We start from the raw sequence: 24,783 nt of genomic DNA, 5'->3' as shown, positions 1-24,783 counted from the left end.
TCTGTTTATTGCTCAAAGAGAAAAACAAAACCTACATGTGACCATAAAAGCATGTTTTAAATATATGGCATGGATTATCATTGACATTTTATTGTTAATGCCTCTGAATATATCATTTTCTGTGAAGCTTTCATGAAAAGATGTAAAATTCTAAACATTTTAAAGGAAATAAGATTTAAGACAAACAGAAATTTGAAATTTTCATAATATTGTTTATATATATTATATATTTTATTAGTATATGTATAGAAATTTCAACTCTACTAATAGTTATAAATCTACCAGGCTAGAGAATTCATTAACTGCAGTCCCCAAAGTAATTCTAATTCATGTTTCCTAAAACATATTTTTAACCCAGTTTCAAGCACAGTGTGATTTTGTTCTGTATTCTTTCCATTTCAGAAAGAAAAGCTGAAGTCCCTTTTGGTGGCTAAAGAAAAGCAACATGAAGAAAGCTTAAGAGCTATTGAGGCTCTGAAAAATAGATATAAATATTTTGAGGTATAGAAAGCTTAAATTATTTCATATAACTCATAATGGGTAGTATTAAAGGACTTGGAGTCAGACTTGAATTTGTATTATCATTCTTTTCTTTATAGTTTAAATAAATTAACCTTAGACAGTTTTTTATTAAAAATTTCTGAGGTTGTTACATTTTGACAAAATTGTAGTAATTATGCCTTTTTCCAGAGTTGTTGTAAATGTTAAATGAGATCTTTGAAATTGACTAGCATATAACAGACATTTAGTTCAGTTCTAGTTTCTCCTCATTTCCATGCTAACCATTTAAAGACTTTATATATTTGCCTATAAACTTGCAATGATTGTGATGGCAATAATAACAAAGTATCATATCAGTGAATAGTGGTATTATCAGGATTATCTCAGAAAAAATTCCGTACATATGTGGATTACGTAGAACACATTGTTTGGTGAAGAATAGGGTATTAATAAGGCTCAGATCACATACTCGTCTTTGGTTGGATCAATTAACTTTTAGTTTCTGCAAGGCCATGTTTTTTAAAAAAAGACTTTATTGAAATATTAGAAAGCACACATGATCAAGTGTATAAGTTGAAGAATTTTTACAAATTCTTAGGATCAAGAAAAAGCATTATCAGTATCCAAAATCCTCCTCACACTTGCTTCCTTTTACTACTCTATGCACCAAGGGTGACCACTCTCCTGACTTTTAACTGCATAGATTCATTTTGCAAGGTCATAATATATATTTTATAAATGTCATTCATCACTGGGGTTCACTGAAAAGGGTGACCTATTTAGTGTGAATCTTCATCTTTATTGGGGAATATAGCTCCAAAGAACATAGCAAAGGTAAATTTTTTTCTTTATTGATTTTTTAAAAATTTATATTTATATTAGTTTCAGACATACAGCAAAGTGGTTAGACAATTATATAATTTATGAAGTGATCCCCCTGATAATTCAAATACCCACCTAGTACCATATATAGTTATTATAATATTATTGACTTATGCTGTACTTTACATCCCCGTGACTATTTTGTAATTATCAATTTATAATCACCTTTTTCACTGTGTGTCCCAACCCTTTTCCCCTCTGGAACCGTTAGTTTGTTTTCTGCATCTATGACTCTGTTTCTGTTTTGTTTGTTTATTTTGTTCTTTATATTCCACATACAAGAGAAATCATTTAGTATTTGTCTTTCTCTGTCTTTCTATGCTATTTCACTTAGCATAATACTCTTTAGTTCCATCCATGTTTGTCATAGACAGTAAGATTTCATCCTTTTTTATAGCCAAGTCATACTTCATTGTACATATGTACTACATCTTTATCCCTTCCTCTACTGGTACTGATGGGCACTTGGGTTGCTTCCATATCTTCGCTATTGTAAATAATGCTGCAGTGAACATAGGAGTGCATATGTCTTTTCAAATTAGTGTTTTAGGTTTCTTTGGACATATACCCAGAAGCAGAATTGCTGGGTCATAAGGTAGTTCTATTTTTAATTTTTTGAGGATTCTGCATGCTTTTTTCATAGTAGCTGCAACAATCTGCATTCTCACCAACAGTGCATGAGGGTTCCCTTTTTTCCACGTTCTCACCAACATTTGTTGTTTGTTGATTTATTGATGATAGTCATTCTGACAGGTGTGATATCTCATTGTGGTTTTAATTTTTATTTATCTGCTGATTAGTGACATTGAACATCTTTTCATATGCCTGTATGTCCTCTTTGGAGAATTATCTATTCAGGTCCTCTGCCCATTTTTTAAATAGATTGTGGGGTTGTTGTTGTTTTGTTTGTTTTTTTGTTTGTTTGTTTTTGGTGTTAAGTTATATAAGTTCTTTATCAATTTTGGGTATTAATCCCTTATCAGATGTATCATTGGCTAATATCTTCTTCCATTCAGTTGCTTGTCTTTTCAATTCTTTGATGGTTTCCTTTGCTGTGAAAAACCATTTTAGTTTGATGTAGTCCCATTTCCTTATTTTTCTTTTGTTTCCCTTGCCTGGGGAGATATATAAGTATTGCTAAGAGATATGTCAGAGATTTTACTGCCCATATTTTTTTCTAGGAGTTTTATGGTTTTGAGTCTTACATTTAAGTCTCTAATTCATTTTGAGTTTATTCTTGTATCTGGTGCAAGAAAGTGGTCCAGTTTTATTTTTTTGCATGTATCTGTCCCATTTTCCCAACTCCATTTATTGAATAGACTGTCTTTACCTCATTGTATGTTCTTTCCTCCTTTCCATATATTAGTTGACTATGTATGCATGGGTTTATTTCTGGGCTCTCTATTCTGTTTCCTTGATCTATGTGTCTGTTTCTATGGCAGTACCATGCTTATTTTACTATTATAGTCTTGTATAATTTGATACCAGGTAGTTCGTCACCTTCAACTTCTTTCTCGAGATTACTGTAGCAATTCGGGATCTTTTGTGGTTCCATGTAAATTTTTGGATTATTTGTTGTACTGTGAAAAATGCCATTAGCATTTTGATGGGGGTTGCATTGAATCTATAGATAGCTTTAGATGGTATGGACATTTTAATGATGTTAATTCTTCCTTTCTATTAACACAGTATATGCTTCCATTTATTTTTATTTTCTTCAATTTCTTATAACCTTTTGAGTACTGGTCTTTTACCCCCTTGGTTAACTTTATTTCTAGGTATTTTATTTTTTGATGGACTTGTAAGTGGGATTTTCTTCATTTCTCTTTCTGATAGTTCATTATTGGTAAATAAAAATGCAACCAATTTCTAAATATTTATTTTTGTCTTGCTATGTTAGTGAATCATTTATCAGTTCTGGTAGTTTCTTGAAGGAATCTTTAGGGTTATCTATATACTAAGAGCCCAGCGTGCCATTCGAAATCGCGCAGCACCGCCCACCCTTGAGTCACTGGTCGGCCCGCAGCAGCCGCAGCCGCTGTCATTCCAGCCCTGCCTCCCTCTCTGGCCCTTGAAGCAGCCACAGCCGCCCCTGCCGCCCCGCCCCCAATGCTGCGTGTGCAATCTCCTCCTGTCCAGTCGACTGGTTATGGTGTCCTGGTTAATTAGCATATTTCTCTCTATTTTTATATATATATAGATAGATAGATAGTATCATGTCAGGTGCAAATAATGAAAGTTTTATTTATTCCTTTCTAATTTGGGTGTCTTTCCAATTTATTGCTTTTTCTTGTCTGAGTGCTGTGACTAGGACTTCTAATACTATGCTGAATAAAAGTAATGAAAGTGGACATCTCTGTCTTGTTCCTTATCTTAAGGAAAATACTTTTAGCTTTTCCCCATTCAATATGATGTTAACTGTGGGTTTGTCATACATGGTCTTTATTATATTGAGGTATATTTCCTCTCTTCCCACTTTGCTGAGAACTTTTATCATAAAAGAATGCTAGATTTTATCAAATTCTTTTTCTGCATTTATTGATATAATCATGTGATTTTTATCCTTCATTTTGGTTATGTAGAGTGTCATGTTAATTGATTTGCAACTATTGAACCAGCCTTGCATCCTAGAAACAAATCCCATTTGGTAATGGTGTATGATCTTTTTTATATATTGCTGGATATGATATGCTAATATATTGTTGAGGATTTTTGCATCTTTGTTCATCATATATTGTCTTATAATTTTTTTGTAATGTCTTTGGTTTAGAATTAGGATAATAATGGCTTCATAAAATGAGCTTGGGAGTCTTTCCATCGCTTGAATTTTTTGGAATAGTTTGAGAAGGGTAGGTGTTAATTCTTCTTTCAGTGTTTGGTAAATTCAAATGTGAAGTCATTTGGGGACTTTTGTTTGTTGGGATTTTTTTGATTATTGACTTGATTTTATTGGTTGAATCAGTCTGTTCAGATTTTCTGTTTCTTCTTGATTCAGTCTTGGAAGATTGTATATTATTTGGAATTTAAAGATTTCTTCCAGATTGTCTAGTTTGTTGGCATATAATTGTTCATACTGTTTTCTTATAATCCTTTATATTTCTGTGGTGTCAGTTGTACCTTCTCATTTCTGATTTTATTTGGGTTCTCTCTTTTTTGTTGGTGAGTCTGATTAATGGTTTATCAATTTTGTTTATCTTTTCAAAGAACCAGCACTTGGTTGCATTGATCTTTTGTGTTGTTTTTTGAGACTGCACTTCGTTTATTTACACTCTGATCTTTATTATTTCCGTCCTTCTCACTTTGGGCTTTCTTCGTTCTTTTTCTAGTTTCTTTAGATGGAAGGTTAGATTGTTTATTTGACATTATTCTTGATTCTTGAGGTAGACCTGTATTGCTATGAATTACCCTCTTAGGACTGGCTGCCTCATGTTATTTGATTGGACGATTTAACCACTTACATTTAAAGTGATCATTGATAGGTATGAAGTTGTTGACATTGTATTATATTTACTTTTCTTTTTATCCTTATTTTTAAAGAAGTCCCATTAACATTTCTTGTAATACTTGTTTCTCTCTCTCTAAAAAAAAAAATAAAAAAGCATATCCTCAGGTGAGGATTTAAAAAATGGACCATTTTTATTGTGATCACCTATATCAGAGTTTGACCTATAGCTATTAGTATAATATACACAAATATACCAACATGAACTACATCTGCATATCTTCACTCTTGAAGGTATAATTTTTAAAATTTATATGCTAGATTCTTTGTATTTGGCTTACTTGAAAAAAGGAGCAATCCTAATATATTTTGATTCAGAGCATCTTAAGTTTCTTTATTTTCCTTTTCCTGTTGCATTGATGGGTTTATTACTGAGTGTAGGTCTTTGCCTCAATTTCATTTCCCGCTATCTGTCTCCTTTTGCTTTCAAGAGTAATGGGTATTCTATAAATTCCGAAAGAAGTTAACATTAATATTTCACAGTTAATGAGGTAGGATTCCCTTTCTGCTCCCAACAGTGGTAAAGTAATATTGTACAAATGTGGCATTTCCTTCTTTGGAGAAAAAGAAGCAGCGAAGAATATGCATTGAAAGTTGTTTTAATTCATTTGGAGCTCACTTTTTTTCTTTCTTTTGAGCTATACAGTTTTTCCTTGAAACACTTTGCTTTTATTAAAATGCTTAGTGAAATAGTTCATTCCCAACCTATCTCTCTAATTGTTGGTAGTGCTGTGTCTTTGTGGTTCTAGTAGAATAATGCTTAGGAGAAACAAGGAATGTTGAAAATGTGGTTTTAGTGACTACATGGTTTAGAGCTAAAGTAGATATAAAATATAACAAAATGAAGACATATTCACCTAAAATGTTTTAATTTATACTTTTGATTTCAGAGTGATCATGTAGGATCAGGAAGTCATTTCAGTAACCGTAAGTATAAAAATGTAGATTATCATTACGATTCACCAAGTTTGATCAAAGAAGAATGCTATGCCTATTTATTTTTGTCTAACTGTATATTCTACTCCTGCCGCTAAACGTTATCCAACTATTTGTGTGTTATACCTCAACACCTGGAACTATTATAGCCTCTAACATAAAATCTGATCATCTCTGAGGCACTGACTTTCCTTAGCCCCTGTTTTAAAAACTGTATATAATATGAATTACCAAATTTGCCTTGTTGGTTAATAGACATTTATCTTGTGATATTTGGGATTTGTTTTTTATGGAAGTAAACATAGTTTTCTGATTTGGAGAAATCTTTGGATATAGTCCCAATGCAGGTAATTTTAAAATTAGTTAGAAGTCCCATAACAGTTACTTATTTTAAGACTATACTTAATTAATCTTCACTTTTATGTATTGTTTTTCAATTTTAAAGAGTTTCTCTAGAATATCTATTTTTTGCTTCCCATTGAATATTAATATTTATCCTGTAAATTGCAAGAACATTTTTATTTTGATTAATTATAAGATACATATTTTATAATGGTTACTAGAGGCCTGGTACACGAATTCGTGCACAGGTGGGGCCCCTCGGCCTGGCTGGCGATCGGGCCGATTGGGGCCATCTTGCCCAGTCCCAATCGGGGCCAATTGATGGGGGCCAGCCAGCCGGGGGGAGGGACCATGGGAGGTTGGCTGTGGGAGCACACTGACCACCAGGGGGCAGCTCCTGCATTGAGCGTCTGCCCCCTGGTGGTCAGTGCATGTCATAGCGACTGGTTGACTGGTAATTTGATTGACCGGTCATAACCATCGCTTAGGCTTTTATATATATATATAGATGTAGCTTTTTTAGTCAACAGTTATATATATATATATATATAGATATAGATATAGATATAGATATTTCATTGATTTCAGAGAGGAAGGGAGAGGGAGAGAGATATAGAAACATCAGTGATGAGAAAGAATCATTGATTGGCTACCTTCTGCATGCCCCCACACTGGGCATCAAGCCTGTAACCCCGACATGTGCCCTGACTGGAAATCGAACTGGGACCTCCTGGTTCATAGGATGACACTCAACCACTGAGCCACACTGGTGGGGCACAGTGTTATATGTTTCTAAAAGGGAACTTACTATCTATTCAGAAGAATATGGATACTTCCCTGTGTACAAGGTAAAATATGAATATTTTAGAACAAGGATAATTTTATACTGTAACTCATGCTTCTCTTCTGTTTGAAAAATAAAGGAGAGATAACACCAAATTAATACTTAGCCTACTTCGGTATGGATAATGAAGTTCATATCATTTATTTGTATTTATTTAGGAAAAGAAGATATGCTTCTTAAACAAGGTCAGATGTACATGACAGACTCTCAGGTAATACTATTTTTTTAATTAAAAAATTTATTAAAATATTTCAGCCTTTTATAAAAGAGAACAACTTGTATATTTACCAAGAATATATGCATTGGCTATGGTTTTCATCGTAAAAAAAGTAAGTTGGTCTTGCATTCTTAATTTTAATAAAAGTAGATATTGCTGTTTCTGGTGCCCCCTAGCGTGTTTTTGATGACAGTGGCTTAAATGAGAGATTTGAGTTACAACTTCATGGTCTTTACAGTAAGCCTGTATTACAGCAGATGGTTAACTCTTCATATTTTTCCATAAAAAAGGGAAGACAGGTATGAATAATTAAAAAGTCATTTGTTTTGACTTTGCAATATAATTTTCCTTGCTTTCAAATATGCTATGTTTTAGAAATTCTCCTCAAAACAAATAAAGCTTCCACGAGGGAGTATTGTCTGATTTTCTTACTTGTTTATCTGTTCCTCACTTTTAGTTTGCAGTAGAAACAAGGTTTACATTCCTAGTACGTCCTATGGACTGTAGAACTGATAAATATTTGAGCTTCAAAGACCTTTTTACATGCCTTCATCTGTGGGCAGAGTGAATTAGTGTACATGATGTCTAAGATCATTTTAAGCTGGAAACTTTCTAAGATTCTAAGTTGAGAGAATGGATATTAGTCAACTGAATAGTACTGAAGTAGATTAGGTAATATTTAACCATAATAAAATAAGTATGGGAATTACAAAGCTGTGTAAATAACTTGTTGGTAAATTATAGTAGTCTCAGTCTAAAGATAATTGGTAAGTTGAATGATAATGAGAAGCAAACTGAGGTTGGGAAATTATTTCATATTGTTAATTTTCTTCTTGATCCAGGAGAAGGCAGTGTAGATTGAACTAACAATACTAAAATAGTGGAATGTACTCATAGCACATCACTTTTATCAATGAACTAGAGGCCCGGTGCATGAAGTTCATGCACGGGGGGGGGGGGGGGGTGTCCCTCAGCCCGGCCTGTACCCTCTCCAATCCGGGACCCCTTGAGGGATGTCCAACAGCCAGTTTAGGATCGGGCCTAAACTGGCCGTCGGACATCCCTCTCACAATCTAGGACTGCTGGCTCCTAACTGCTTGCCTGCCTGATTGCCCCTAACCACTTCTGCCTGCCAGCCTGATCATCCCCTGACCGCTCTCCTGCCTGCCTGATTGATATCTAACTGCTCCCCTGACGGTCTTATCGCATCCAACTGCCCTCCCCTGCCAGCCCGATTGCCACCAACTGTCCTCCCCTGCTGGCCTGGTCACCCCATGCAGCCTGCTGTTCAGTTCTTTGGTCATCCCTCACTTAACCCCCCTCCTGGCCTTGTCCTCCCAAGCAGCCTGCTGTTTGGTCATTACTGTGATGGTGTCCCGGACAATTTGCATATTCCTCTATTATTAGTATAGATTAGTACTTGTAAAGAGTCCTTATTGTAATTGGCAGTATGGGAAAAAATACAAATAAGTTTAATCTTTCATGATTATATATTGTTATTTATGAACTGTTTCACTGAGTTTAATTATGTTTCTTTTTTGTCAACACTTAATAGAGGGAACAAGATGTTAATCAAATTTTATAGTAAGATTATATGCAAAGTTCTAATTTATCTCTCTATTTCAGAGAAGAAAACTTGTGGGCTTTTTGGGGGGTTGATTAACATCATTCTCTTGACCACTCTCACACTAGCTAGGTTTATTTTGGTGGTATTTTTATAATTTAAGAACCTTACATTGCAGTTAACAATGAGGGTACTCAGAAGTCAGATATTTTATTAGAAACTAATATCACTTTTCTTCAAGGGTTCTGATGGCTTCAGAATTTGAAGTTCTATGCACATTATGTGCCATAAAACATAGCAGTAATAAATGTGTTTTGTCTGAGTTGATATTCATGTGTGGGGTAGGTATTGTGAATGGGGAAAGAGAAAAAATAGTCTCCAGAGGCCACAACTGTTTTCTTTCTTCTGCTAGAAGTACACTTATGTGAATAGACTTTCAAAATATCACTGCGTAAGTGTGTATTAGGAAATCATACCCAGAACTGTTTTCTTACTTCACAAATCAGTCCTATATTTTTCCAAAATACTAGTCTGAAACCCTTTGACTACTGATGATGTGGGTACTTTATAAGTATCTTCTTTAGGCTTTTGTGATTGATATCTTTTTGTTTTCCTTTTTTCAGTGTACTTCCACAGGTGTGCCAGCTCATATGCAAAGCAGATCTATGTTACGACCACTGGAGCTGTCCTTACCAAATCAAACTTCATATTCTGAAAACGAAATTTTAAAGAAAGAGTTAGAAACAATGAGAACTTTCTGTGAATCAGCAAAACAGGACCGACTCAAGCTCCAAAATGAACTGGCTCACAAGGTGGCTGAGTGCAAAGCATTAGCATTAGAATGTGAAAGGGTCAAGGAGGACTCAGATGAACAGATAAAGCAATTAGAAGATGCATTAAAAGATGTGCAGAAGAGAATGTATGAGTCAGAAGGGAAAGTTAAACAAATGCAGACTCATTTTCTTGCCCTTAAAGAGCATCTTACAAGTGAAGCAGCTTCAGGGAATCACAGACTAATGGAGGAACTGAAGGATCAGTTGAAAGACATGAAAGCAAAGTATGAAGGGGCTTCAGCAGAAGTGGGAAAATTAAGAAACCAAATCAAACAAAATGAGATGTTAGTAGAAGAGTTTAAGCGGGATGAAGGCAAGCTGGTAGAAGAAAATAAGCGACTGCAGAAGGAATTCAGTATGTGTGAAATGGAGCGAGAGAAGAAAGGGAGAAGGGTCACAGAGATGGAAGGCCAGTTAAAAGAATTGTTAGCAAAGTTGGCCCTTTCCATTCCAAAAGAAAAATTTGAAAACATGAAGAGCTTATTATCGAATGAAGTAAATGAGAAGGCAAAAAAATTAGTTGATATGGAAAGAGAATATGAAAAATCTCTTAGTGAAATTAAACAGTTAAAGCGAGAGCTTGAGAATTTTAAGGCTAAGATTTCTCAGCATGTCAAACCAGAGGAACATGAGCAGCTCAAGAGCAGATTAGAACAAAAGTCAGGAGAACTTGGGAAGAAGGTCACTGAGTTAATATCCAAAAATCAGACCTTACAAAAGGAAATCGAAAAAGCTAATCTGGATAATAAGCTCCTCAACCAGCAAGTACATAACTTAACAACTGAAATGAAAAATCATTACATTCCTTTAAAAGTAAGTGAAGAAATGAAAAAGTCACATGATGTAATTATTGGTGATTTGAATAAAAAGCTTTTAGATGTAACAGAAAAATACACAGAAAAGAAGTTGGAAATGGAGAAATTGCTGATGGAAAATGACAATTTAAATAAAAATGTTAACCGCCTGGAAACTGTGTTCATACCTCCTGAGAAACATGAAAAAGAGATGATGATGCTGAAGTCCAATATAGTTGAACTTAAAAAACAGCTCTCTGAACTTAATAAGAAATGTGGTGAAGACCAAGAGAAAGTATATTCACTCATGTCTGAAAACACCAACTTGAAAAAGACTATGAGTAATCAGTATGTACCAGTTAAAACCCACGAAGAGATTAAAACTGCACTAAGTAGTACATTAGATAAAACTAACAGAGAATTGTTAGATGTGAAGAAAAAATTTGAACATGTAAATAAAGAACTTGTGAAAATAAAAGATGAGAATGAAATATTAAGAAGAAACCTGGAAAATACTCAGAACCAAATGAAAGCTGAGTACATCAGCCTAAGAGAGCATGAGGAAAAGGTGAGTGCTGTCAGTAAGAGCATGAGAAATGTACAGGAGAATAGTGCAGAAATACTCGCCAACTACAAGAAAGGCCAAGAAGAGATTGTGACACTGCATGCTGAAATTGAAGCCCAGAAAAAGGAACTTGACACGATACAAGAATGCATTAAAGTAAAATATGCTCCAATTGCCAGCTTTGAAGAGTGTGAGAAAAAATTTAAGACAATAGAGAAAGAACTAAAAGAACAGTTATCAGAGCAGACACAAAAGTATAATGTCAGGGACGAAGAGACCAAGAAGTGCAAACAAGAGAATGACAAGTTAAAGGAGGAGATTTTCACTCTTCAGAAGGATTTAAGGGACAAGAATGTTCTCATTGAGAATTCTCATGAAATGGAAAGAGCATTAAACAGAAAAACAGAAGAGCTGAACAGACAGTTAAAAGACCTGTTACAGAAATACACGGAGGTAAAGAATGAGAAGGAGAAGCTAGTAGAAGAAAATGCCAAACAGACTTCTGACATCCTTACAGCACAGACACTTTTGCAAAAGCAGTATGTTCCATCGGAACAGGTAGAGGCCCTGGAAAAATCTCTTAATGGCACAATTGAGACTCTAAGGGAAGAATTGAAGAATAAGCAAAGGTGTTATGAGGAGGAGCAGCAGACAGTGACCAAGCTGCATCAGTTGCTGGAAAACCAAAAGAACTCTTCTGTGTCCCTGGCAAAGCATTTGCAGATGAAGGAAGCATTTGAGAAAGAAGTTGGAATTATAAAAGCTACCTTGCGAGCCAAGGAAGAAGAAAACCGAAACAAAACTGAAGAAATCTCCAAACTTCAGTTAGAGGTTCAGAATAGTAAACAAGCATTAAAAAAATTAGAGACAAGAGAGGTAGTTGATATGTCTAAATATAAAGCAACAAAAAGTGATTTGGAGACACAGATTTCCAACTTAAATGAAAAGTTGGCCAATCTGAATAAAAAGTATGAAGAAGTATGTGAGGAGGTTTTGCATGCCAAAAAGAAGGGACTGTCTGCAAAAGGTGATAAAGAATTACTACATTTTAGCATTGAGCAAGAAATCAAGGATCAGCAGGAGCGATGCGATAAGTCCTTATCAACAATCACAGAGTTGCAGACAAGAATACAGGAATCTGCTAAGCAAATTGAAGCAAAAGATAATAAGGTAGGCCCTGAGTTATCTTAGTGACTTTGCATTGGAAACCCCAGAGCAGAACAGAGCAGTATTTTAGCATCCTACGGACAGGTTTACAAAAGCATAGTGACCATTAAATGCTACCTTTCTGTTTGACTACTGATGTGCGAAAAATTTCAGAATTGGAAAAAAAAATAGTATAGTCACACAAAAATGAAAAGCATTTTGTTTCCTCAGCTGGTACAGCCAAGAATTGAGGAAATATGGGGAGATTCAAGGTTCACGTACCTCATAATGGATCCAGTGGGTTTGGGGTACCTGAAGAATGGTGAAGAGGGGAGGGAAAAAGCTATGTTTCTGGCCTGCAAGAAACCAAGGATGCTAGGGAACACCCCAAACTTAATCTTGGCACTCACCCATATCAGCATGCCAAACTCTCCAGTTGGCTGTACATTCTGTCCCCATATCTTTCTACAGACTGGTTACCTTGCCCAGAATGTGCTGCCCTCCTTTGTACTGAGTCAAATTCTGTTAATTTCTTAATCCTCGTGTCAGCGCTTGTCTTTCCCAAATCCTTCCCTGTCCAATCTAGTCCACAGTAAACTCTTCCTCTTCGAAAATACATGTTTTGTTTTGGCTTTGCCATCCTCTTAAAACATATATGTTACAATGTCAGAATTATGTGGTTGATCTTCCCAACCAGTTTTTAGGAGAAAAACTGTAATTTACCTTTTCTTATCATTCATTCTCATGTTATAATTTGCATGATAGGTGCTCAACAATATTTGCAGAACTGAGAGTTGCATGAAGTGTTTACTATGAAGATGAGAAATCAGGGACACTGAGTGCAGTTTTATCAGTTCAACAAATAATTGTTAAATGCCTTCTGCATGCCAGGTGCTATGCTCAGTGCTGGGGACACAGCAATGAGTGAAAGTAGACACAGCCCCAGCCCTCCTCAGTGTAGAGATGTAGGTACTGACACCTCTGCTCAGATGATCCAGACTTTAAATGGTTAATGGAAGGTAGTTGTGTATATAATTATATATCATTATAATAGCAAGTTATTAATATCTAGTTATAATTGTTGCCATTAATTGAGCATGTACTATGTAACAGGCATATCTTTATGATAGCATTTGATTTTTTTAACTATGAAAAATTTTCGCTCTTTCACTGATAATGAAATTGAGGTTTAGAAAAAGAAAGGAAATGAGCCAAGCTCACACAGCTAATAAACATCAGATCTAATTTAAAGGCTTAAAGCCTATGCTCTTCCCACTATTCTAAACAGCCTCCCTATTTATGTTCTTGAAAGGAACAGGACACATAAGTTAATGTTAGATATACATGAGCCACTTTTTTTTTTTATTTTTACTTTTCAACTTTGTTGGAGAGAATCTCCTCTACCTTTCTATATTTCAGATGACCTGGAATATAGTCTATCTAACTTTATAGGTACTTGTGTGTTATCTAAAAATAAGACTGGGGTCACACTCAAATCTTAGGATATACCTATATTCATTCTTAATTTTGTAATGCTTTTGTAAGGAATTCCTGAGAGAAATATAATTGTATATACTATGCAAATAATATTGTATATACTGTGTAAAAATGTTCATTGTAAATGAGTAATACATGTTTTTCCCACAACTTCTTTCTTTTTTTATAAGATAACTGAGCTGCTTAATGATGTAGAAAGACTAAAACAGGCACTGAATGGCCTTTCACAGCTCACCTATACGAGTGGGAGTCCCAGCAAGAGACAGAGCCAGCTGATTGACACTCTGCAGCACCAAGTGCGGTCCCTGCAGCAGCAGCTGACTGTAAGTACCCCAGGCCCGCAGGGCTTCATGCTGCTGTATGCAGGGTCACGTTAGCTTGTCTGTTTATAAAAGCTTATTTAGAAATCAGATTGATTTGTGGCTGTGTTCAGATCCAAGAAGGTAATCTTTTTTGCTAAAAGTTACTTTCACTAGTGGTATAATATACCTTATTTAGTGTATACAACACGCCAGGCACTATATTACATATTTTACATACTTTAAACTTTATCTTCATCAAAATCTTTAAAGTTTTATTCCCCCATTTAACATCCTTATTAAGGAAACAAAGATGGAAATACTCAATGCCTGGGGTCATACAGCTAGGATTTAATCCTGAGATTCGCTGACTCCAAATCTGGTAACTGCAGCACACTCTCTAAAGTAATGGTCCACTAAACTAAAGGGAGTTTTTAAATAATCTTCTCTTTATGAGTAAAGATAGGCATTCCTGTGGTTTTATGCTCTATATCATTATATATTAAAATAAAATATCTGGATATGTATATCCATATAGGTACCTATATCCTTATAAATACCTATATGGATATTTATATCTCCTTTATATATTAAAGGAAATATCTGGATTTAAAAGCTGAAGATGGGAGCTCAGTTCTAAGCCCTGCCATTTAAAAGCAAGTGACATGAGCCCTAGCTGATTTGGCTCAGTAGATAGAGTGTTGGCCTGCGGACTGAAGGGTCCTGGGTTCGATTCCAGTCAAGGGCACATGCCGGGGTTGCGGGCTTGATCCCCAATGTGGGGTGTATAGGAGGCAGCCAATCAATGATTCTCATCATTGATGTTTCTATCTCTCTCTCCATCTTCCTTCCTCTCTGAAATCAATAAAAATATATTTTAAAATATAATAAAAGCAAGTGACATGAAACATTTCCCTTAACACTTGGCTTCTTCATCCATAATTGGATAATTAAAAACTGATTACTTGTTTGCTTTTTAATTGAACGAGCTAATATAATATGCATGGAAATGCTAAGTAAAACATAGTGTAATCAAATGTAAATTGTTGCTAATATTTTCCTATTCTGTAGGTATTTGTTATGAATTGTTTTTGAATAGAAGAAAGTTGTGGGTTTTTTTTAAGTTTCCATTTTTATAACACTATTGGCCTATAGCAGTTTGTCAGAATTGCTTATTTGGATCTTATCAAAGGGATATGGTAGTCTCTTGAGTGATTGGAAGTATTTATTATTAACTAGAAGCCCAGCGTGCGAAATCACACAGCCCCGCCCACTTGCGGCCTCACCACGCACACGCAGCCCTGCCCACCCGTGCTGGTCTTTGGTCGTTACGGCGTTAGGGCCACCGGCCTTTTATAATATAGATTATGTTCATTACACCGTGCTAAACTCTGCCAGGGACAAAGAAAGCATACAGTTCTTGTCCCGAGGAGTTATGGGTAGTTATCAGGCAAAATATAGATCCAACAAAAGTAAAATAACATGGCAAAAATACCAAATATAGAATTGTGAATACAGTCCCAGATTCTAAGTGATAATTAAGTCCCAGGAAGGAAAGATTACTGGTATGGTAGGAGCTAATTTAAAAAAGGAAAGGACTAACTGGCCTGAACTTGTAAGGTAGGTGGTGTTTGAGAGGAAAACACAATCTTCCGGGCAAAGGCAATAGTGTGAAGCAGCCATGGAGGTGGAATGCAAGTGGCATGCCCCAGGCAGTGCAAGGCCCATCAGCCTGGCTTGTACCAGGAGCTATCTTTACAGCCAAATCGTGGAGACTGTTGAGAACCAAGCTGATGAATTTGGATTCTCTCTTGTATGTACTGAGGTGACACCCAAGATTTTTAAGCCAAAAGGATATGAGGAAAGAGCTGTCTCTACCTTCAAAGCTTGATAGGGAGTCAGATTTAGAGATGGGGATAAGATGAGAAGCTTTTGCAGTCATCTAAAGTGTAAGTTGATAAGTGTCTGGATTATTTTGTGACATTAGATGTCACCTAAGAAAATCATTTCATGTGACCTAGGATAAGTAGAATTGCTTTCACTATGAATATTCCCACACATTCATGAGAAAAGTTCATACTATTGTTATGCTGTGAAATTTTGCATGTGGTCGGTCCAAGGTGGTTTGTTACAAAAAGCATCAGGAGCATTTTAATAATACTGCTGTTTTGTAGCCTCAAGCCCAAGGACAGCAGTATCATAAGCCTCATGTGTTTGAAAACATGAATGCTGACATTCTGCTCTGCCCTTCTTCCCACATTTCTAGGATGCCCACAGACAGCACCAAGAAGTAATTGCAATTTATCGGACACACCTTCTTAGTGCCGCACAGGTAAAGAACTGTTTCTCCTTTGGAAAGGATATTATTTTAGATAAAATAAATTTTTCATGTTCAAGTAAATTTATGTGAAAATCATGTTTAAAGTAGTTGAACCCCATATGCTTATTTAAAAACAATTGTGTTTTTTTTAATCATGGCTTGCATATCTCCCAGAGAAATTTACAAAGCTATATGGCAACACACCATCTTAAACTTAATGTTATCTCCATCTGCTTGTCACTCATTTTATAGACAGTTTGGCAACATATGATGGCAGCACACATTGATGCTACTGCTAGCTGAGATGATGCCTTGACAGCCACACATGGCTGTCACCAAAAAAGGAGAGTGGAAAAGACGTCATTGTTTCTTGGTAGCTTAGGAGTATTTCTTTGAAATGTAGAGAACACTATAAAAGTACAAAAATGACGAGTAAGGTGTACACAGAATTGTAATAATTTAAGGGAAAAAGTTGGTTCTGTTAGAAGATTATCAATAATATTTACTTACTGAGCCTTAAACTCAGTCAAGTATAAGATTAAGAATTTCCTTCTTTGCCCTAACCAGTTTGGCTCAGCGGATAGAATATGGGCCTGCTAACTGAAAGGTCCCAGGTTCGATTCCGCTCAAGGGCATATACCTTGGTTGCTGGCACATCCCCAGTAGGGGGTGTGCAGGAGGCAGCTGATTGATGTTTCTCTCTCATCGATGTTTCTAACTCTCTATTCCTCTCCCTTCTTCTCTGTAAAAAATCAATAAAATAAAATAATAAAATAAAATAAAATAGAATGCCCTTCTTTAGATGTGTAATAAGAAAGCTGTTGTTGGTTTTTGGTTTTTTTTTTAATAAATCACACCAAGAAAATGTTTAATATATGAAGGATGTTATATTTAATGTTCTGCAGAAACCTTATGATCAGCATCTCCAAAGTTCTCAGAATAGATTTTTCAGGAAGATGTCCTAAAGGAGACAATATTAGAATAGCAAGTGAGATATAAGAGGATTGTTTACGATTTGAAGTGTGTCAGGCTGCATGGTTAAAAGAAAAAGCATAGCTTGTTGAGAGAAAACTTCAAAGAAAGGTCTTTTTTTTAAAAAGAACTAGGTAAAATCAAAAGGAAGAAACTATGATATCAAATTCTTAACATAAAAAAGCTGGCCTGTTCTATAAGAGATGAATGGGAAACCAACAGAAAAGAATGAATCGGTGTGATGAAAGAAAATATCTTGGGCTACTTTTTTTTGAGTAGGTAAAAGATAGGCCGGGATTGGGAAGTATATTGCAGTTATTAGAGAACACTGTTGAGGGACCATGAATGGGAAGTTTAGGAGGGGAAATAGTAGAAGAGTATAGATCTGTATTAGAGAGGGTGAGGAACTCACTCAGCTCTGATATTGGCCAACGGAGGAAGAGTGTGCTTTCCCGAATGACACTGTAAACTAACAGACTTTTCAACTTTGAATGTATGCTTCTGAAATTATTTTCTACTGACTCCTAATTAAACATAACAAAAGCAGTTGGCATCTGAAATAGTCTTGCCTTCTGGCATCATCAAGTTAACTAAGAAATTCAGTTTAGTCAACTATGGATAATGTTTGAAATTTAGACATCCTGCTGTTATAGAAACAAATTTCAGAAAGAAAATTTTTTGTATAAATAGGAAGCGTTATGCTGAAACCTATTCAAGTGCTCCAGCAAAGAAAAAGAAGGGGGAGCTGTAATAAGCCCACCACATTGACTTGCATTTATTCAAACCTCTTGCCCTCTTTTTAAGTTTAAAGTGTTTCCTTCTAAATATGAATGGCTAATGTTTGTGTATAAAGATCTCAACCTCACTAGTAAGGGGGAAAATGCAAATAGCAAGAAGATACCATTTTTCACTTATGGGATTGGCAGATATTAACTAAGATGGTGGACTATAACATTGGTCTGGGTGTTGTGGGAAATGGGCATTTATACCCTGTTGGTAGGAGTGTAAATTGTTATAATCTCTATAGAAGGAAATTTTATAGTACTTAGCAAAATTGAAAATTGAGCTTGCTTTTTGACCCATCAATTTGCCTTCTAGGAATCTGCTCATAAGATTGGAAACACCTTTAAGTGCCCATTATTGGGGGAATGGGTAAAGAAATTACGATTCATCCACACAGTGGGATATCCTATCTAATAATAGAAAACATGGTAATTAGCTGTACCTCCGCTACCCTTCCCATTGGCTAATCAGGGCGATATGCAAATTAACTGCCAACCAAGATGGCGGCCGGCAGCCAGGCAGCTTAAAGTGAACATGAGGTTTGCTTGCTTCAGTGACGGAGGACTCTAACGTTCCCCGCCTGCCACTGCCGGCCTCTGAGCTTGCAGTTTGAAACATTGTTACAAATATAGAAGCTAAACAAAACCCCAGAAACCTGCTTTCAGCCAGCCGGGCCTCAGAGCTGGAGTTGAAACAGTGTTTCGATTATAGAACCCAAACAAACCAGATACCTGCTTTCAGCAGCCAAGGCCTAAGAGCTGGAGCCAAGCCTCAGAGCTAAAGCTGGCCCAGAATAAAAAAAAAGAAAAGAAAAAAAGGAGCGGTTGGGAGCTTCAGTCACCGGTCAGCCTGAAAACAGCCCTCAGCCCCTCACCCAGACTGGCCAGGCACCCAGGTGGGGACCCCCACCCTGAAGGGGGTGTGACCAGCTGCAAACAGCCATCAGCCCCTCACCCAGGCTGGCCAGGCACCCCAGTGGGGACCCCCACCCTGATCCAGGACACCCTTCAGGGCAAACCAGCTGGCCCCCACCCGTGCACCAGGCCTCTATCCTATATAGTAAAAGGGTAACATGCCTCCCAGCACCGGGATCAGCGGAGCCGCGAGGCCTCCCAGCACCGGGATCAGCGTGACGGGGCAGCGCCTAAACCCCCTGATCGCCCTGCGGCTCTGTGTGTGACAGGGGGCGGGGCCACAACCTCCCTATCCGCCCTGCTCTGTTCGTGACAGGGGAAGGCACCCCAACCCCCTGATCAGCCCTGCTCTGTGCCTGATAGGGGGGAGCTCCCCAACCCCCTGATCGCCCTGCGGCTCTGTGTGTGACAGGGTGCGGCGCCCCAACCCCCCCTCCCCCCACAGGCCCTGCTCTGTGTGTGACGGGGTAGAGCCATAACCTCCCCTTCGGCCCTGCCCTGAGTGTGACAGTGGCGGCGCCCCAACCCCCTGATCGGCCCTGCTCTGTGGGTGATAGAGGGCGGCGCCCCAACCCCCTGATCCGCCCTGCTCTGTGTGTGACAGGGGGCGGTGCCCCAACTCCCCTATCGGCCCTAGTCTGTGAGTGACAGGGGGGGAGCTCCTCAACCCCCTGATCGGCCCTGCTCTGTGCGTGACAGGGGGGAGCTCCCCAACCCCCTGATGGGCCCTGCTCTGTGCGTGACAGGGGGGAGCTCCTCAACCCCCTGATCGGTCCTGCTCTGTGCGTGACAGGGGAGAGCTCCTCAACCCCTTGATCGGCCCTGCTCTGTGCGTGACAGGGGGCAGCGCCCCAACCCCCTGATCGGCCCTGCTCTGTGCGTGACGGGGTGGCGCCACAACCTCCCTATCGACCCTGCTTTGAGTGTGACAGGGGGCGGTGCCCCAAACCCCCAATCGGCCCTACCCTGAGCGTGATTAGGGGTGGCATCGCAACCTCCCGATCCGCCCTGCTCTGTGCATGACAGGGGGCGGCGCCCCAACTCCCCAATCGGCCCTGCTCTGAGCCCGACCAGGGGCTGCACCTAGGGATTGGGCCTGCCCTCTGCCACCCGGGAGCAGTCCTAAGCCAGCAGGTCATTATCTCCCAAGGGGTCCCAGACTGTGAGAGGGCACAGGCCGGGCTGAGGGACCCCCCTCTCCCCCTCGAGTGCACAAATTTTTGTGCACCGGGCCTCTAGTCCTATATAATAAAAGAGAAACATGTAAATTGACCATCCCTCTGCTACGCTCACCAGCCAATCAGGAGTATGCAAATTAACCCACCAGCTTTGTCGGGTTAATTTGCATACACGGGCGCCGGGCGGAGAGCAGAGAGGGAGAGCTTGGCAGAGTGGGAGGCCATGGGACAGAGACAGCAAGAAGGGAAAACCAAGATCACGGGGAGCACCAGGAATTCTGGGAATAGTAGTTTTGGTGACAGACGGATCTCCTAGACCAGCTGTGGGCAAACTACGGCCCGTTTGAAATGAATAAAACTAAAAAAAAAAAAAGACCGTACCCTTTTATGTAATGATGTTTACTTTGAATTTATATTAGTTCACACAAACACTCCATCCATGCTTTTGTTCCGGCCCTCCGGTCCAGTTTAAGAACCCATTGTGGCCCTCGAGTCAAAAAGTTTGCCCACCCCTGACACTAGAGCAAAGTGAGCCTGGAGCAAGTTACTGTTGCAGTGGGGAATGGAGGGAAAGCAAAGGTGAGAGACATAAGTAAAATCAGAGTGTCTAGGAAAAATTAAAGGGAAGATATCCTAAAACTTCCAGGAAATCTCCACCAATGAAGCAAAGAAAAAAAAATGCCTCTATTATTCTGTGAGCAACAAACCAAACTGATTTGGGGTCTCAGACAATTCGTTCATATGATTGCAAAGACAGACAGAAACTCCCGGAATGGAGAGGGCTCCCCTGAGGGCTCCCAGATTGGAGAGGGTGCAGGTCGGGCTGAGAGACCCCCACACCCCCCAGTGCACGAATGTCGTGCACCGGGCCTCTAGTTATATAATATTTTTAAATAGTTAGGCATATAACTTAGGATAGATTTCTATGACACTAGGTGAAAAGGCAAGTTGAAAAATTATATGTATGATTTTATTTACGTAAAATATGGGGATTTTTCATTAATTACTTCTCTCATTTAAAAAAAAACTCCCAACAGGAGCAAAAATAAAAATTTCCTTGAAGTTTACTTTGCTCATTTATAACTCATGCTGTCCCTTATTATCCAAGCTGTTATAGGAGAGATGTGTGCCCATCTGTTTTCTAATAATAGATGTTAAGAGCAACTGGTGAGCACTACGGTTTTTTAAATTATTATTATTATTATTATTATTTCAATCTTCACCTGAGTACATGCTTAGAGAGAAAAAGGAAGAGAGAGAAGGGGTGTAGGGGAGAGAGAAACATCAATTGGCTGCCTTTCATAAGTGATTCCACCCAGGTATCTGCCCTTTCGGTGCACAGGATGACACTCAACTGAGCCACTCTGGCTGGGCGGTGAGCACTACTTTTAAATTGAGTTTTAAAAATTCCAATGTATTTTCCAATAAATCCTTCAGGCTATAATCAAGGTAATGAGGATTTGGCCTTTGTCTTTAGTAAGAATTATTGTGTAAATGAAGATGACATAAAATATTTCTCTTCTTTCTTCTTTGTCTCAAGGGTCACATGGATGAAGATGTGCAGGCAGCCTTACTCCAGATTATACAGATGCGGCAGGGGCTTGTATGCTAGTGGTCGGTGCTGACCCGCCAGTGTCTGCTTCGCCAGCTGGTGCTGAACATTCTGTTGCAATTGCATGGCCTTTCTGGGCCTTCCTGTTCTAGTATAAATGAAATAAAATGTATTTTTTTTCCCATCAGTAGGTTTTAAAAAATTAGATGAATATGTTACTGAGTTTTTCAGTATCAATTCAAATCTTATATTCCATATATGTTAATTTTACAGTTAGGCAAACAGCATAACACTTTGCCTTGGACTGGCCACATACTTTTAAACTGTGGAGTCCCTAATAACACATGAGCCATCTGAATGGGTTGAAGAGGGGTTAGGCTGAAAAATTGTTTAAAGATTTCTCTCAGAGAAATTGATTTGGTCAATGGCCACTTTAAATTGATCAAAAGATCTTTCAGATCTTTGGTCTGAGCCATGAGACCTAATGCAGTTTCAAGGAATGCATTATAACTTGGCTGGCCAAGTTGTGTTTTTTATTGAAGTAACTTAATGATTGCCTTTGACTTCTTTTGGAGGTACAATTTTTCTTCTTCTTTACACTAGTAACTTTTATGCCTTTTAAAATAATTTTTTTTTCATGCTGGTTTGCAGTGCTAAATTACATTTAGATTAAGAACAGGCCAGGGTGGACTATATCAGGAATTTATAATAAAATTGCCTCATAATTTCCACAACAGTATCTTAATTTTCATTGTGATGACTTTTCTTCCTTCAGTATTTAGAGAAGTATAAATGCTATGCTAGATTTTTCAGTGTCGAAAAATTTAGACTTTTTTAGTTACTTTGACATTTGCTACTATAGTAACCAAGCACTCATTATACATGCATCCTCCAAATGTTTGTACTTATTTATAGGAAAATTGCACTAATGAGGTTAATAATGTGAAATGCAGCTTTCTTGCAAAATTAGCATGAGAGAATTGGTTTTAGAAAACAGGTCTTTAAGATTTTAGACAAAAATGCAATAATATAGTAAACTTTAAGAATATAGATAGAAAATAATAAAATTGGACATGTTTATAGTAAATACTCTGTTGTAGCCATTTTTATTAACTACATCTCATTAGAGAGTTTATATGTTTATATGTTTTGTTATTTTTATTAATTTTTTTATCATTGAAATTGAAAATTACTAATTTGACTGTTAGCAAATAAACTGAACAAATTATTTCCACCAACATTTTTTAAATTGCAAAATGTGCCTTAGCAATAATAATCTTTGAACATCCTCAATCAGACTTTTGATCCCATTTTTGTATAATAACAAGGACACATGACTATCAAAATAGCTTTTCCCACCAAAGAAGAAATCCTCATATTTCTTAGTGTAGAAACAACAGTGAAAAGTCAGAATTGGATTTATTCTTAATTCTTTAGGTAGATATACAGTTTACATAAGCAATATAAAAAGCAATGTTCTTTTTATATTTAATATGTTCTACAGCATGGGTTCTGTTTCATGAGTATTATGTCACCTACTGAAGCTCTGGAGTGGAGAAAGTTCTTAACTGAATAGTCACATTTTAGTGCTGTATTTTCCGTACTAGGGGTGAGAAGGGAACCTTATGTATATTTTATTTTGTCTTCAGCCATCAATAAAACGTTTTCTGTGAAATAATGTTTTGAGCATCCTTTTAAGTAAACCAAGTCCATTTGCTATCCTTAGAGAATTTGGTGTAGAGAGCAATGGTTTCCAAAGAACAGATGGTGATATCCATCTTCAGTTACTATGTAGAATAAAGGGAGTTTCAAGTAACCTTGAATTCATCCCATCCTCTCATTCATTCACCTTTCAATATCAAAGGCAGAGACTGCATTTACAATACTGAAGGCTAAAGTTTTTAGATAGTAAACAAGTGGAACAGATAATGAGTGATGCTGGTGTCTGCTGTCCTGTGTTCAGAAAGACTATGGGGGCTGAACTTCTGGCCAGGAGGAAGGATGCTGGGTTGCTGTCTAAGAAGTGAGTGCGCTCTAAAAGAATCACTGCAATCCTGTGGGAGTGCAGTCCTTTGTTGAAAGCTTTATTACTATTCCATTGTATAGCCCTTTTTTTCCACTCCTGATTCATCAGAAAAGAGGATCTGTGTTATAAAGAACTATTAACATAAAATCAAATATTCATCTAATGAACATCTTAAATTTCATATTATAGTCACTAATCACTCCCTATACCTGTGCTGTCCTATAACTAGTTTAATCTTTCGTATGGCTTGTTTTTGTTTTAACCTTTTGGTCCCAACCAAACGTTATACAATTCAAGATGTTCTGTTATTCTAAATGCATGGGATTATTTCTGCTTAAAAAATCTTGCAGCTTTAGAACATGAGCACTTGTTTCCTCCAGTGTTACCAGCTGTCTGCTAACAAGGACCTAAACATGTTCTCAGACACACGCTTCTTACCTATCTGAAGAGCCCATGTTCTTGATTCACTTGTTTCAAAGTATATAGAACAGGGCAGAGTTTTAAATGAACTGTTGGTGTCCATGATAACTGCTTACACTGATGCCTAGCATTAGCTAGCAGGAGTTACAAGCATCTTTTGATGTCTGCTTCACAGTGGAGGAAAATGACTTCTTACTGCCTCTTTATTTTCCTCATCACTGGATTCTTCAACCTTATGATCTTTTTTCCTCTCACATGGTCTGTGCATCAAAGTAATGGCACTACCTCTGGCTCTAAAATAAGGATTGAAAGAGGGTTGCCTGTGATGAGCATGCAGAGTGTGGTTGCACATGTCTGGCAGAGCAAAGGAACCTAGACCTTACTCTTGGCTACTAAATATTTTGAGTAATTTTTCCTTCAGAAAGGAAAAAATGAATGGCACCATAAAATATATCATGTACAGACTACACCATGCACAAAATACAAAATGAAAAAAATGGGAATTCCTGCTCTTGTTTCATTCAATGTCCTTGACCATACTGGATCTGACATTTGTTGTTGGAAATTCTTTCCCATGTTGTGGACCTTGGCTATTTGAAACAGCCTCTTCTGGGTAGATATTAATCTGCTTCTTAGCATAGCTTCTGTTTCTTATTGCACACTAGAGGCCTGGTGCACGAAATAAGTGCGGGGTGG

At 37.7% G+C, this 24,783-nt stretch overlaps 1 protein-coding gene across 2 annotated transcripts in view; it reads left to right on the top strand.

Annotated features, from left to right (window-relative positions):
- UACA (uveal autoantigen with coiled-coil domains and ankyrin repeats) overlaps window positions 1-23,316 on the top strand; it is a 114,291-nt gene extending 90,975 nt beyond the window's left edge. For both annotated transcript variants that reach the window (XM_006087821.3, XM_006087822.3), the window contains exons 13-19: window positions 403-501; window positions 5,776-5,812; window positions 7,166-7,218; window positions 9,412-12,150; window positions 13,794-13,946; window positions 16,189-16,254; window positions 21,630-23,316. In XM_006087821.3, coding sequence (XP_006087883.1) covers window positions 403-501; window positions 5,776-5,812; window positions 7,166-7,218; window positions 9,412-12,150; window positions 13,794-13,946; window positions 16,189-16,254; window positions 21,630-21,701 — 3,219 coding nt within the window. In that variant the 3' untranslated portion in view covers window positions 21,702-23,316. The remainder of the gene's footprint in view (window positions 1-402; window positions 502-5,775; window positions 5,813-7,165; window positions 7,219-9,411; window positions 12,151-13,793; window positions 13,947-16,188; window positions 16,255-21,629) is intronic.
- Window positions 23,317-24,783: the final 1,467 nt, after the last annotated feature.

This window comes from Myotis lucifugus, unplaced genomic scaffold (genome assembly GCF_000147115.1).
Source record: "Myotis lucifugus unplaced genomic scaffold, Myoluc2.0 scaffold_41, whole genome shotgun sequence".
NCBI classification, from domain to species: domain Eukaryota; kingdom Metazoa; phylum Chordata; class Mammalia; order Chiroptera; family Vespertilionidae; genus Myotis; species Myotis lucifugus.
Note: the sequence above shows the minus strand (reverse complement) of the source record. Positions and strands in the feature narration are given on the sequence as shown.